The sequence below is a fragment of the Eptesicus fuscus genome, chromosome 20 (assembly GCF_027574615.1).
Source record: "Eptesicus fuscus isolate TK198812 chromosome 20, DD_ASM_mEF_20220401, whole genome shotgun sequence".
Taxonomy (NCBI): domain Eukaryota; kingdom Metazoa; phylum Chordata; class Mammalia; order Chiroptera; family Vespertilionidae; genus Eptesicus; species Eptesicus fuscus.
The window spans coordinates 28,974,642-28,990,878 of NC_072492.1; the positions used below are offsets into that span (position 1 = coordinate 28,974,642).

A 16,237-nucleotide genomic window follows, 5' to 3' on the forward strand; every position below is an offset into this window, starting at 1 on the left:
CAGCCCCGCCCCCTGGTTGCCCGATTGAGGGGGCAATTTGCATATTAGCCTTTTATTACATAGGAAGATTAGAAAAGAGGGAGTTCTAAGAAATTACCTAGTTTAATTTTCTATTAAGAAATGTGAGGTCTAAACGAAGAGAGGAAAAACAAAACCAAACAATATCCTCTCTACTTTTTTTCTGAAAACATTCACATAGAAATTTTGGAAAGCAAAGAAAAATGTAAAAAGGCAGGGAACCTTTTTATTCTTAATACAAAGACAAACATGTCAAAATATTGGCAGATTTTTTTGTCCTTTTCCTAAATAGTATTTTTTCATATTGAAGAGATTTTTCAGTATATGCAACTTTCTATCTTGCTTTTTTATAAAAAAACAACATATCATAAGTATCTTCCCATATATGTCAGTAAAAACTCCTGGTAGTCATCATTTTCAATAACTGTATAATATTTTATCCAATTACTATACCATGCTTTACTTAATCATTCCTCTAATGCGGGACAAATACAAGTTGTTTCTAATTTTTTACTAAAAAATGCCATGATGGAGATTTATCAGCAAATTACAGATAAGTTCCTAGAAGGGAAATCACTGGAATAAAAAGTATAAAACATATGAGGCCCTGGCCAGGTAACTCAATTGGTCAGATCATCCCAATACACCAAGGTTGCAGGTTTGATCTCCAGTCAAGGCACCTCAATGTTTCTCTTTCTCTCTGTTTCAAATCAATCAATAAATAAAAATTAAAAAAATAAAAAGTATAAAACATGTGGGCAATAATCTTAATTTAAAACTAAGGTATCTTCCTTTATCTATGTGATTCTCCAAGCACACACAGAAGCCACATGTAGGAATATATATTACGTAGGGAAAAAATGAGTCATGTGGCCCCACTCTCTAGCAAGGCAAAATATCTCAATTGTAACTTGGTTTCCATGGTGTCCTAAGAGCATCACTGAAAGTAGAAATGGGATGAGATTGAACAGGTCACTTAGGCTGTTCTTCCTATAAGCAGGATGTCCTCCAGAGCTTTTCAAATTGACACTCAGCTTGTTAAAAAAATAAAGAGATTTACAGAGCCAAATCATTTTTCATCTTTGACAGGAGTATCTTGTCACAATAATGTTCTGTCAGATTTTGTGCTGACAGATTCAGGAATCTTCATCAGTTGCTAAAATTTTCCCTCTTCAAAGGAAGCATGGCTGAGATTATTGCATTACCTTGCTACAGAGAGCATGATCTACCAGATCAACTTCTCTTCAACTTCCTTTAGCTCAACGATCTTTCATTTGGCAAGTATCCACAAATTACACTCTTCCTTGCCTAGTGAGAGCTGCCAGGAGCCTCAAGGTATATGGGGACATATTGAGGGATCCAAATAGGGAACTAGGTCTGGAATTGGTAGTTTCCTCATTCTTCAGTAGCACAAAAAGACAGAAAAGTCAATTATCATTACTAACCTATCTAAAGGGAACACTCTCTTGAACAGTAAAGGAAATTTCCATCAAGAGCTAAATAAATGCAAAGGCCACTACAATTCTTCATGTAACTAAGAAACTCCTTTGATTCTATTGCTTTTTCCCCCTCTCCATCAGATTCATCTTATCTCTACCCATAAGCTTCGTACTCAATTGACCCTTCAAATAGCATTTGACAAACATTTTCAAGTATGGAGTTAATATATATATATTTTTAATTAATTTCAGAGAGGAAGGCAGAGGGAGAGAGAGAGAAATATCAATGATGAGAGAGTCATTGATTGGCTGCCTCCTGCATGCCCCCTACTGGGGACTGAGCTGCTACCAGGGCATGTGCACTCTTGACTGGAATCGAACCCGGGACCCTCAGTCCACAGGCCAACGCTCTATCCACTGAGCCAAACCGGCTAGGGCAATATTATTATTATTTTTTAATTCTATTTATTTATTTATATGTTTTAGTATTCTTTTTTGAAGTAACGTTTTCAAAATTTAAAAATTGCTCTAGCCAGAGAGTGGCAGTAGAGGAATCCCAAGGTGAAAAGCCATTGAGATGTAATCTTAGTTGTTCAGCACTGAAACATTCAATACTTTTTCTAATTTTTCTACGCACTACACCCATTAAAGGTAGCAACTACAGCCCTGGAATGCATGTGAGCTAAGTAATTTTGGTTACCAAAATGCTGCAGTTTCAATAATCCTATCTAATAAAAGAGTAATATGCAAATTGACTGTCACTCTAACACGCAAGATGGCTGCCCCATGTGGTCAAAGATGGCTGCCCCCATGTGGACACAAGATGGCCGCCACAAGATGGCCAGCACGGGAAGGCAGTTGGGAGGGACCAGGCCTGCAAGAGAGGGCAGTTGGGGCGATCAAGCCTGCAGGGGAGGGCAGTTAGGGGTGACCAGGCCTGCAGGGGAGGGCAGTTAGGGGTGACCAGGCCTGCAGGGGAGGGCAGTTAGGGGCAATCAGGCTGGCAGGGGAGCAGTTAGGCATCAATCAGGCTGTCAGCGGAGTGGTTAGGGGGTGATCAGGCTGGCAGGCAGAAGTGGTTAGGGGCAATCAGGAAGGCAGGCAGGTGAGCAGTTGGGAGCCAGCAGTCCTGGATTGTGAGAGGGATCCCAGATTGGAGAGGGTGCAGGCTGGGCTGAGGGACACACACCCCCATGCACGAATTTCATGCACCAGGCCTCTAATAATTAATAAACAGGCAGTGAGATATTTACTGATTGGTATGTCATGCCCAGAGAATATAACTTCTTAATTACACCTAGAATCTTGTTACAAGATTTACTTATTAGTTGTATTTAACTTTAAAGACCCAATATAGTCCTGGCCGGTGTGGCTCAGTTGATTGGAGCATCGTTCCATACACCAAAAAGTGGTGGGCTTAATTCCCAGTGAGGGCACATACCCAGCTTGCGGGTTTGATCCCCAGTTGTGGCGCATTCAGGAGGCAATCAATTAATGTTTCTCTCTCTCTCTCTCTCTTTCTTTTTCTCTCTCCCGTCCACAATCTGAAACCAATAAAAAAAAGAAAAATTTTTTTTTAATAAAGCCCCAATACAATTATCTCTAGAAGTGGGAAAATGGAAACATCCATGTAATCAAGTCAATATATTAAGTGCCATAGAGAATGTCAATGAATGTTTTTCTGGCTGTGCTTAAATTGCGTATAACAGAAATGGCATAATAGTTAAACCAGGACAAATTTTACATATAAAAACAACCATCTTGCGATGGCACTGGGTACTTACCCTTTCCTGTGATGTTTGATAGCGGAGGTGAAGGGCTGTGGGGTCCCAATCTACAGCAATATAGGCATTTCCAATGAAAGCTTTGTCTTCCCCACAATCTATTTTACAGCCTCTGCAAAATCTAAAGGCAGAAAAAAGATATACCGAGGAAGGAATAATTATGAAGGAATAAAATTTTTCTTTATCAGAAATATTCTCCCTTTCTACATTTCTTCTTGGGTTCAGTTTGTCTTGGGCTTCTTACTTCAGACTAATAAATGCATGAATATCCTAGTTAATAAAGAGGGAATATGCTAATTGACCATCACACCCTCAAAGATGGCAGCGCCTATAGCCACAAGATGGCACCTGCCTCTGGAGTCCCCCAGTCCCCTCAGCCTCCCAGCTGCCCAGGGCTGGCCTAAGGCACAGGCAAGCCTCGGATGGCGGTTGCCCAGCTGCTCAGAGCTGGCCCAAGGTGCAGGTAAGCCTCAGATGTCGGCTGCCCAGCCACCCAGGGCTGGCCCAAGGTGCAGGCAATCCTCGGATGGTGGCTGCCCAGCTGCCCAGGGCCGCCCAAGGCTCAGGTAACCAGGGCTGGCCGAGGCTTGCACTACTGGCAGTGGCAGCAGCAGAGGTGTGATGGGGGCATCACCTCCCCCCCTGAGGGCTTCCAGACTGTGAGAGGGGGAAGGCTGGGCTGAGGGACCCCCCTCCAGTGCATGAATTTTCATGCACCGGGCCTCTAGTATGTTAATAATTATTATTATTTCAGGGAATCATGCTTATTACTTTTCAAGTCTTTGGCTTTTCAAAGTACTTGATAACCATTTATTAATTCATATAACTATATGAACTTTGTAGCAAAGAAGTACTATGGGAATTGGATATTTGAGATAATGTTGATCATAAACTATGAATTTGATGAGACTCTAGAGTTTAAAAAACCAGATGTCTCAAGAGTAAAACTTATACAGACTTCACAAGGAAGAGATGATGAACAATTCCCAAGATTATTTCAACTTCTCAGTCTAAAACGGAGAAATCTTATTAAAAAGGTATAATATCTGGAGCTACTAAAATTTTTCTTTTGCAGAAGGTTACTTTACCTATACCATGGGCACCAAGCACAGGAGTTCCCATCTTTCTGCACAACTCGTAGAGTGAATGGATATTGATAGCCCATACTGTCATCACTGAAACAGAACATAAACCAAAGATTGTAAGAAACATTTCTGATTTGAGTTCTCAACTCCTTTTCATCTTCCCATGAAATAATCCTCAGAAGGGGCATCTGTTGTAGCAGCATGCTCACATTTACAGCTCCATGCTGCTTACCCTAACCCATTAGCTGGGCCCTGTACCACCCACACACAGGGCTCCCATGCTGTATCCAAGTGTAGACATACTAGACTGCCAGAAGTCTCTGAGAGAGTCCACATGGAAGGATAAGCTAATCAAACACCAATTATCCTTCAGCCCTAATCCTATCAGAAGACTTAATTCACATCAGGCTAAAATAATTAGATCTTTCCATGGCAAGAACATTGACACACCACAGAAAGCTGAAAGATCATGTTTTTTGTTTGTTGTTTTTAGAAAAAGTGAAAGAGAGAGAGGAGGGGAGGGAGAGAGAGAGAAAAAACAATGTGAGAGAGACATATTGATTGGTTGCCTCCCACATTCTCCCCGCCCAGAGCCAGGGATCAAACCGAAACCCAAGTAAGTGCCCTTGACCAGAAATCAAACCCTTCACCCTTCAACCAGAGGATCAATGCTCTAACCACTGAGCAAATTGGTCAGGACTCATAATGGTTTTTAGAGATGTTGATTACATATTTAGAAGCTTTCTTTAATCAGAACCCCTGATCTGGTACATGCTAGGTAACCCTTTTCCTTTGTACTACTCAAAGTTATAAACTACATACCGGTAACATTAATTTTAGAGTAATATCTTTTAACTATAAGATAGCCTTGTGAGGTCTCAACTTTAAAAAAAAAGTATGTATTATGTATCCTTGCTAAGAAGCAACGCAAAGAATATACTTTATGGCTCAGTTGGCAACTGGTAGTGGCTACTGATGGTAATGAAGCCATGATAAGGACTCACTAACTGTTACCTTGTCTTATCTAATCATCAAATGACCCAAAACCATAACAAATAACCTGTTAGCTAATAGAACTTCTTTACTTTCTTTACTCAGTTCACAAAGAGGCAGAACTCTCATTTGCACAATTATAGCAAGAAAATGATCTACAATTCAACTGAGATATAAATAAGGGACTACAATTCCAATGATTGTTAGAAGAAATACATTTAGTAATCCAATAGAACAGTGGTAGGAGGAATGGAAAGAAAAAAGAAGGTGTTTATTCTTTAATTATTCTTATGAAATATAATAATTTATTATGAAATTATTCCATATTAAAATGACATCGTATGGAAACAATCCAATTGTTATGGCATGAGACTTTTTCAGAATTCACGTATAGATATGCACACTATTGCTCCCATTATGAATTTCAGAGGGTTGAGATGCTACAAATTCCCTGGCAAATTCATACTCCATTTTTGCAGTAAAAGTCGTAAAGAATATTACCTGAAGCATTTAAAGCAGCAGGAGGGATTAGTGAATAAAAGGATTATTAGACATTAGAATGCCTAGGTGAAGAAAGGAATCTGTATAGACTCTCCTACTCACAAGATCAAACCAAATGGATGAATTATATATCCCCTGAATGGTTCTTCAAAGAGTGTTTAAACCTACATAAAATGGGTCCTATAAGTCACACAGAATTCATATACATTCTTCTGGAGTTTGGAAACCACAGGTCTAAGCTGATCCCCTGAACTCACCAATCCTGAGCATGGTTACTAGCTTCCTGAGGTGGGAGTGGGCTGGCTAATCGAGATACTTGAATCCAAACTGAATCATATAGGTCTTTCTTCCGGGTATGCACAGTGCATGGAACAATCAGTGGCATTCCAAAGAGGCTGGGGCGATTCTTCTGAGATGACAGGAAATATAGTTCTGTCCTCATCTATAAGCATAAACAAGAGAAGAGAGAACTGAGAAGAGAAGCCTCTCATTCCTCCCTTTTGTTCTTCTACAACTACCAATAACATGCATCACTATCAATTTCAAACTAGTCACTACTACTCTTTATTAACATGAAGATAAACTTATAGTGGAATCACTGGAAGGTTGAGGTACTACCAATTTCAGTGTGGCTATCTATCAAACTTGGATTTTCAGCATTTAATATTTTCAAACTAGTTTTCTCTGGTAAACATTTAATATACACACACTGAACCATATGTAAAAACTAGTAATTGTTTTGTAGCTCAAGGCTTTTAAGCAATTAAAACCCTTTCTCTAGAAAGTATGGCAATAACCCAATACTCCCTCCAAATACAATTTTCAGAAAATATGCTGCTGACAACTGGAGACCTTTGGAGACTTATGAAACCAGTCATTTAATTTTGTAATTTATCCACCTTCCTAAAAGCAGCTGAATGGCTATGGTATTTTTTAATTTTTAAAATATGTGACAAATTAAAAGGTAAAATTTAAAAATATTTGCTTTGAGTATGTTAAGTTGAAATTCCTTAATAAAGATACTGCACAGAATTAGCTTGGAAATGGTTGCTTAATAAAACAAAAACTTAGTATAATAGATTGTTGGGAGTTCAGGATTATTCAAAAAAGCTGCTAAGCACTGAGACATTTAATTCTTTCGGTTGGCCTTTATGTAGTAGTTAGAGAAGCCAAGTCAATAATCTATAAACTCACTAAGGGTTAGCTAGTTTCCAAGTGAAAAGACTTTTATTTCTGATTCTCAAGCATTTTATTTTGCAACTAGAGGCCTGGTGAACGAAATTCGTGCAGGGGTGGGGGGCGGTCTCTCAGCCCAGCCTGCACCCTCTCCAATCTGGGATCCCTCTCACAATCCAGGACTGCTGGCTCCCAACTGCTCGCCTGCCTGCCTTCCTGATTGCCCCTAACCTAAGGTGACCAGAAGTCCCGCTTTTGGTGGGACAGTCCCAATTTTTAACAAATTGTCCCACGTCCCGCAGCGTCTTAAAAAAGTCCCGATTTTTGGAAAGAATGCACGACAAGCTAGGGAATGGCGGGAGAATGGGAAGGGAATATACGGTTTTTGGTGGCCTGTGGCTATTTAGCCAGGATATGAGTTTTATATTATTTTTGTTAACTTTATAATGTTAAACTTTAATAATAAAAAATAATTACTGAGAACTGCTTATCAAAGTTCGCATTGTTGATCAGTTGTTAGAATTGGACCACCATTGTTTGGACTTAATGAACAATGGCATTTTTTAGGATTGGCAACGACGAAAACATTTTTTTTTTTATTGATTTTTTTCAGAGAGGAAGGGAGAGGGATAGAGAGTTAGAAACATCGATGAGAGATAAACACCTATCAGCTGCCTCCTGCACACTCCCCACTGGGGATGTGCCCGCAATCAAGGTACATGCCCTTGACCAGAATCGAACCTGGGACCCTTCAGTCCGCAGGTCGACGCTCTATCCACTGAGCCAAACCGGTTAGGGCGACGAAAACATTTTGTAATTGTCTCTCAGACGATACACATCGTACTGTGTGCTAGTAAGCTAGTTAAACAAGTGATGTCATTACAAATCAGCTATTCAGATAATTTAGGTAAGTAATTTATTTATTTATTTCATAAATACATAAATTTTCTTGAATTTAGCAGACAGTACTCGTATTATTTATATTTTATAGTGGCAGCAAAAAGTCTAGCGCCGGCCTTGAAAGTGACACGACTTAAGTTACGGCAAATTCATGACCTTTTAAACAACAACAGCAATCTACTAAAAAAAAATTCACTCAAATGAGAAATATGCCAAAGAATAAAATAATACTATACATAATTTTTTATTTATTATATTTGTAAATTGTACTTATGTTGAAATTAAAAAAAATATATTACAATACTATTTTTGCGTTCTATGAAAATTTTTGTTACTTCATATAGACCAAATTTTTAATCAAGAACCCTCCCCCCCCCCGCCCCAGTCAATGGTGTCCCGCTTTACCAATGTTAAAATCTGGTCACCTTACCCTAACCGCTTCTGCCTTCCAGCCTGATTGATGCCTAACTGCTCCCCTGCCAGCCTGTTTGCCCTCAACTTCCCTCCTCTGCTGGTCTGGTCACCCCTAACTGACCTCCCCTGCTGGCCATCTTGTGTCCACATGGGGGCAGCCATCTTGTGTGTTGGAGTGATGGTCAATCTGCATATTACTCTTTTATTAGATAGGATAGAGGCCTAGTGCACGGGAGGGGGCCGGCTGGTTTGCCCTGAAGGGTGTCCCGGATCAGGGTGGGAGTTCCCTTGGGGTGTGGGGCAGACTGGGTGAGGAGCCTGTGATGGTTTGCAGGCCAGCCATGCCCCCTGGCGACCCAAGCAGAGGCCCTGATATCTGGGGTTTATTTATCTTCTACAATTGAAACTTTGTAGCTTGGAGCGGAGCCAAGCCTTCTGCTTGCTCCATGGCGGCAGCCATTTCTGTTGGGATTTATGTATCTTCTATAATTGAAACTTTGTAGCCTTAAGCAGAGGCCTGGGCCGGCCAGGGTGTGTGGAAAGTTTGGCTTCCTCCATCGCCAGGGGCAACCCTAGCCTCCTTCTCTTTCCAGCTCCGTGGCTGCCGCCATTTCTGTTTGGATTTATGTATCTTCTATCATTGAAACTTTGTAGCCTTGAGTGGAAGCCTAGGCCGGCAAGGGCAGGTGGAAAGCTTGGCTTCCTCCATTGCCGGAGAAACCCAAGCCTCCCTTCTGCTCTCTGTGGCCATAGCCAGCTTGGTTGGGTTTATTTGCATATTTGCTCCTGATTGGCTCATGGGCGTGGCTTGTGGGTGTAGCGGAGTGATGGTTAATTTGCATATTGCTCTTTTATTAGATAGGATTATTCAATTAAGCTTAGCTAAATACATGATTTTAAGGCCCTATTTCATGTGTTGGTATTATTATTGTTACTAGAGGCCCAGTACATGAAATTTGTGCATGGGGGGGTAGGTGTGAGGGATGTCCCTCAGTCCGGCCTGCACCCTCTCCAATCTGAAACCCCTTGGGGTTCAGAGTTCTTAATATATGATCTGATAATACATGGTAAAAAAAAAAAAAAAAAAAAAGCCCTGGCCAGTTTGGCTCAGTGGATACAGCGTCAGCCTGTGGACTAAAGGGTTCCAGGTTCAATTCCAGTTAAGGGCACATGTCTGGGTTGAGGACTAGGTCCCTGCTAGGGGATGTGCAGGAAGCAGCCAATTGATGACTCTCATCATTGATGTTTCTATCTCTCCCTCTCCCTTCCTCTCTGAAAGCAATAAAAAAATATATTAAAAAAGAAAAAGAGGTGGGGAAATGCATGAATCACCCAATTATTTTAGCTAATGGGACCTGTAGGAACTGTGCTTAAAGACAATTTCAAGTCACAAATGTATCCTGTAATTCTGTAGGCTGTCCACTCATACAATCCTGTCTAAAACATGGTCCATAGAACATCATCTACATAGTCAGAAACTCATTTTAGTCAAGAATTACTAATTCAAAGAATTAGCAAAAATCAAATAACTATGTAACCATGAGTCAGGTCAACAAATAGAATATAACCAACACTCTAAAAGCCTCCCTCTTGCTTCCTTTCCATCACAAATTCTTCCTTCCTTCTAAAGGAAGTTGGAAGAGGTAAGAAAGAATTATCCCCTAAAGCCTTTGAAGGGAGCACAGCCCTGTCGAGACCTTGATTATGGACTTCTGGCTTCCAGAACTGTGAAAGAATAAATTTGTTGTTTTAAGCCACCAGGTTTGTGGTAATTTGTCACAGCAGTCCTAGGAAACAACTTATCTTGCCCAAGAACATTTTTGGTGCCCTTCCACCCCCAAGCAAACAAAAAAACAAAACCTTCTCCAAAGACATCCATACTTATATGGTAGAGAAGATGTACTTGCCTACATGAAATATAAGAGACACACACTTTTAAAAGAAAATAGTATGTACTACTATTCCGTTGCTGCTTAAAAATGAGTGAGAAATGTCATTTCATACACAGGCTATGATCCCTTACAATAGCATACATAACACATTGAAAGTGCACAAAAAGAAAATGTTGCAAAGAAAGAAAATGGCTGTCTCACAAATGACACTGGCAAGACCAGCAGTAACTTGCCTAACATCAAACTAACCATTTTTCGGTGGACTGCAATGATGTAACCTGTAAAGGGATTGTCAGGAAGAGATGGCATATGACCATTCACCATTCCATTTGTTAAGATCTTCTCAGTTCCACATGGCACAACAGTGTTTGGCATTCCATTGGGGATGAATATTGGTCGGGGCAGGTCCCCATTGGTGGTTAAGGTTAATATTCCATTTGTGGATGGGGAAGAGGAGATATCTACAAATTCAAAGATAAATATAGCACCATAAGCTTGTGGTACTTCCATTTTTTTTCTCAAATATTGTGAAGATCTAAACTACTGATAGTAGTCTCTTTTAACCAAGGACAAGGAGAAATTATAGTTCACATAATAATTCTAGATTGATCAGAAGATTTTAATTTCAGATTTTACTTCTATAACTCACACTTAAGACTAAATGGCAAAGAAAGATTAACTTCTGGAAAGTGTAAGTTGAATTTTTGCAGAAACCTTTACTAGCACCATGCTGTGGCACCCAAACAGTTCTACCACTTGTTTTCTTTTTCCTCTCCTCTAAAAATTCATTTCTCCTTTCCTCTAAAAATGTTCTGTCAAGTGTGACAGTCTCTAGCCAGAGACTAGAAACTTTTCCTTTTAATTATTTCATTTTTTTAAAATTTATTTTTTAGAGCAATTTTAGATTCATAGCAAAATAAAGAAGGTACAGAAATTTCCTACATATCCCTTGCCCCTAAAAGCCTAATATGCATAGCTTCCCCCCTAACAACCCCCTCACCAGAGTGGTACATTTGTTATAAATGATGAAAGATGTTGCTTTTTAAATTAAAATGAAATACATTTCCTCAGTCTCATAAGTCACATTTCAAGGGCTCAACAGTCCATGTGACTAATGGATACTGCATTGGATTTTCAAGATTACAGAAAATTTCCATCACTGCAGAGAGTTCTATTGGCCAGTGAAGATCTCAACAAAAAAGCATTATTAAATCATCTACCAATCAGTCTTACCTATTTAGTGCCAATCAGAGAAGTACTTTATAATTGCAGAATGGACCTAATTATCAACAGTATAAAAAAGAATAAACAAACCGTATCAATGGCCAAAAGACTCATTAGATGACCATATTAAATGATATGCAAATATCTGATAAGCAAATTCCTTTTTAGTCATATTGATTATCATGTTTTCTGATAGTATATTCTTCTCACACCAGCTATTGCCATGTTAGTATTAGATAAAAGAGCAAAAAGAGATCTGAATTCCAGTAGTAAATTAACTCATAACTAAACTACTTAACTTAATTACTTAGGTTCTCTGAATTTTAGGCTCCTCATCTATAAAATGAAGAATTTGAGCCAAATCATCACAAAAGTTTCCTTCAGCCTCCAATATTCTTTTGCTCTAATATCCTCAGCCCAAACAAATATAAAAAGGATGATAACTCTTAGCCCAGAATTTAAAGCTGAAATCATGAAAAGAAGCTCTAGTTCTACCATACCTGTCAGTATTGGACTAGAAGCTGAAACTGGAGATCCAGGGATGGGAATTTCAAATGCACACAAAAATCCACTCACTGAGAGTCGTACTTTTTGGTTGTCCTGAGGGAAATTCTATAGAAAAAGAGGCAAGGTGAGAGATGTTTCAGATAAGATGGAAAATGAACTCTGTGATATATTTGAAGCGAATGTCTTAGATGATTTTATCACTAAATAAACAAGATGAATGAACAATATTTCTCAAGTCACTAAAAGATGAAAGCTTGATAAGTTAACCTCACTGACAAAACCATTATCTATTCCTTTCCACAGAAAGGAAATATGTTGTGTATAACTGGTTTTTAAGTTTTGTCCTTCAATTCAGGCATCTAAACCCAACACTCTCAGAGAGATCTCACTTTTGCATTACATATGAACAAAATGCCAATAAGGTGGGGGAGTTTGTTCAGAAACTCCAAAGATAAATATAAATAATACCAATGGTACGAGCTCAATTTAGGATTGGCAATATATTTGTTAAATTGCTTGTTTCTCTAGCTGGTATTCAGGAGGAAGTGATTTGTGTCAATTTATTTTTTTATTTATTTATTTTTTTTTTTTTGGCCATCACAAAATAGTCTGTATTTCTTATCACATGAATATTTACGGTACTTTCAGTTGATTTAAAATGACGATGTCCTACATTGCGAACCCAGTGGTTTTTTTTTTTTTTTTTTTTTTTTTAATTTCTTTATTGATTAAGGTGTCACATATTTGTCCTCATCCCCCCATTCCCATCCCACCCCTCTCCCCACGCCTGCCCCAATCCCCTGTAGCACTTAACCGTTGGATAGGCTTATATGCATGCATACAGGTCCTTTGGTTGGACTCTCCCCCTCCCCCCCACCCTCCCCCTACCCTCCCGTATCCTCCCTCTGAGGCCCGATAGTCCGATCGATGCCTCCTTGCTTCTGGTTCTGTTCTTGTTCCTCAGTCTATGTTGTTCATCATTTCCTCTAGATGAATGAGATCAAATGTCACTAGATATATACTAATAAGAACTGAATGTGAGACGAGCAATAATATTTATGCTGACAGGCAAATGAATCAATCTGTAGCGAGCTTCCCCCTGGACCAACAGTTCTTTTGAGACCCAATTTCGATGTCCAGTAGTTCCTTATGTGTACATGTCAGCACTGACCCCTCAGCTCTGGATGGTGGACAAATGGTGGTAATGGAGGTCTGACTCCCTCTGGTTTGGTCTCGGCCGATCCCAGGGGCACGGCGTCACCTGGACTAAGGGGCACGTGGCCTCACCCATACCCAAGGGGCGCGTGGTCTCACCCGGGCTTGGGACCCAGCCGATTTGTGTCAATTTATTTTTACTCTCTAAATTGCTAGTGTGTTAAAGGCCAACTATACATATCCTATATAATAAAAGCCTAATATGCTAAGTGTCCAGTTGACCGGTTGGCCATTCAACTAATCAAAGCATAATATACTAATGATATGCTAAGTCTGCTCAACGGCTCACTATGACATGCATTGATCACCAGGGGATAGACACTCTGACTGGTAGGTTAACTTGCTGCTGAGGTTCCGCTGATTGGGACTGAGGGAGATGGACCAAACACACCCCAGAGCCCTCCCACCCTGGAGCCCTCCTGCGGTCCCTCCCCAGCTGGCCAACTTCCCGCATCTCTCCCAGTCTCTCCCCAGTCTGATCGTGCACAGGTGGGGTCCCTTGGCCTGTCCTGAGCCCTCTTGCAATCTGTGACCCCTTGGGGGATGTCAGAGAGCTGGTTTCGGCCTGATCCTGCAGGCCAGGCTGAGGGATCCCACTGGTGCACGATTTTGTGCACTGGGCCTCTAGTTCATAAATAAATACTAAAAACACACATTCATAAGTACATAAAATACTTTAACCTAGAATAATTCTGGTGACAATGGTAATACAGAAGAGCTGCCAAGCACAGCAGCAGCAGTCCTTGGAGGACATCTACTGTAGTAACACAGCTAGGTCACTCTATATAGGCAGCCTTGGCTTACATAATTCCCTTCTTTTAAAAATACCACCATGGCCCTAACTGGTTTGGCTCAGTGGATAGAGCGTCGGCCTGAGGACTGAAGGGTCCCAGGTTTGATTCCAGTCAAGGGAATATACCTTGGTTGTGGGCACATACCCAGTAAGGAGTGTACAGGAGGCAGCTGATCGATGTTTCTCTCTCATAGATGTTTCTAACTCTCTATCCCTCTCCCTTCCTCTCTGTAAAAAATCAATAAAATACATTTTTAAAAAATATCACCATGATTATTACTCCTTTATTCTGGCAGACAACCCTTTTAAATTTCTGGGATGGAAATTTTTTTTTTTTTTGGGGGGGGGAGATTTTTATAAGTTTATTTAAGCCAAACTGACAAAATATGTTGGGGAGCAAGATCTCAAATGTTCCAGAGAATGGTATGGAAGACTTGACAAATTTTTTTGTTCAGTTGTTGCATTTTAATATCTTGCTCAGTCACTTAACATCATAATTAATGGAGAAAACTGCTCTTTGAAGGACAGAATCAAGGGTTTCCTACAAAGAATAGTTAATATTACCTTTATGTTGGAACCATGTACTTCTGCAAGAAGGATTTGTTCTGATTTAAGTCCACAGAGATCACTCAGCTGTTTTTTTAAACCTGTGTACTTTTCATCCATATTCAGTCTTAGTCCATAACGTACAGGGGTAGTACCATCCAACTTAATAACTAGTAATAAGAAAAGATCTATTATCAATAAAATGTGTGTGAGTCTATGACTTGGAAATGACAAACATTTCAATCTAGAATTTTTATTTTATATGCAAACACTACAATAGATGATACATAGGGATTATATTAAAATAGTTTTATTTTTTTTAATGCTCATCTGATATGGAAGTGTGAGTGGCTTTGCAAGATTTTAAAGAGAGTTTCTGGCATATCTAAAACTAACAGAGGAGTCAATAGGTATAAAAATGGACCCATGTTCCAAGTCTTACAAACCTTAAATCATGTCTGAAATCAGATTGCTATATTATAACAGGCTATCATTTTTATGAGAATGCATTATAAACAAATAACCATACTTACAAATTCAGGCTGCTTGAATAAGGTAAAAGACAATCGAGTTAAATATTTTTTCAGAACTTTGTAACCTACCTGTTATTTCTAAGTGCATATAACTGTCCATTGGTAGCGGCAAAGACAAAAAATTGAATGGGTCAAATCGGACACTTATATGACCACATGTCTTGCATTTGACTTGGGACCTTAACTGCCCATGAAACAAATCTACAACAATTGATCTATTCCTTCTCAGATGGTTGTCCCAGGCCTATCAAGAAAAAAGATTAGAGAAAAAAAATTTTTTTTTTGAAAATTCAAAAGAATAGTATTTCTACACAAATTCAAAGAAACTAGTTAAATGAGATTTAAATGTTAAGAATATAATCCTAAAAAAAAAAAAAAGAATATAATGCTTCACAGTCACTAAAAATATAAAAACTTTCTGCCTACAAACATAATTCAGATATAAAGTTAAAAATGTGATTCTCTCTGTTCAACCTATAAAATATTAAATTCAGATGGAAAATCCTATTATTTTCTTTGTTCTTATGGTAATGATGATGATGAGTTCTTTGTCCATTAAAAAGGAAATAATATGTGCATATTGGTCACTGTACATATTACTTTAGCAATTATGGAGATTCTTGAAGTTACTGAATAAACATCCTCTCCCAAAAGTGTACAATGTGAAAAGGCAACATTTTTCTATTTTCATTTAAGGCTGCTTTGTTTTGGCATTACTGCACAAAAACAAAGAAGAGAAATAAATTATACAACATACACTTGTGGCCAGAACATTTAATCTATTGCTTACATTAGAAACTCAAAATTGACAAACCTCTGCAGCCACTTCCCAGTCTGGCCGGCCATTGCTGTCCTTCAGTTCTACATATGGTTTCTCATGGACTCGGTTGAGATCTTCATGAAGACCATCCAAGAGAAAAGCCAGAAGTTCTTGGGAGTCTTGTTGCTGGAACCCATTAAACCTGGGAGCATATTTTGCTATGGTCCACTATAAGTAAGAGTTGGAAGTATACAAATTATTTGCTACCCCATAGTATTTGGAATGAACATGCCTCATAATTCAACCAGAGGCATTATAAGAAGGTAAATATAGTATGGTATTTAGTCTGTCTCTATTTCAGCAAATATATTTTGGATAATCATGAAAGCTTTCTAATCTTAATCTCAAATGACCAAAAGAAAAAAATGTATTTTGGCCAATACTATATCCCAGTTCA

General features: G+C 39.1%; 1 protein-coding gene across 2 annotated transcripts in view; it reads right to left on the reverse strand.

Annotated features, from left to right (window-relative positions):
- Positions 1-16,237, reverse strand: part of USP32 (ubiquitin specific peptidase 32) — a 124,354-nt gene that overhangs the window by 10,976 nt on the left and 97,141 nt on the right. For both annotated transcript variants that reach the window (XM_054708936.1, XM_054708935.1), the window contains exons 22-29: positions 15,835-16,008; positions 15,090-15,264; positions 14,506-14,657; positions 11,927-12,038; positions 10,452-10,663; positions 6,078-6,262; positions 4,330-4,416; positions 3,242-3,362 (exon numbers count right to left, since the gene is read on the reverse strand). In XM_054708936.1, the coding sequence (XP_054564911.1) occupies positions 3,242-3,362; positions 4,330-4,416; positions 6,078-6,262; positions 10,452-10,663; positions 11,927-12,038; positions 14,506-14,657; positions 15,090-15,264; positions 15,835-16,008 (1,218 nt within the window). The remainder of the gene's footprint in view (positions 1-3,241; positions 3,363-4,329; positions 4,417-6,077; positions 6,263-10,451; positions 10,664-11,926; positions 12,039-14,505; positions 14,658-15,089; positions 15,265-15,834; positions 16,009-16,237) is intronic.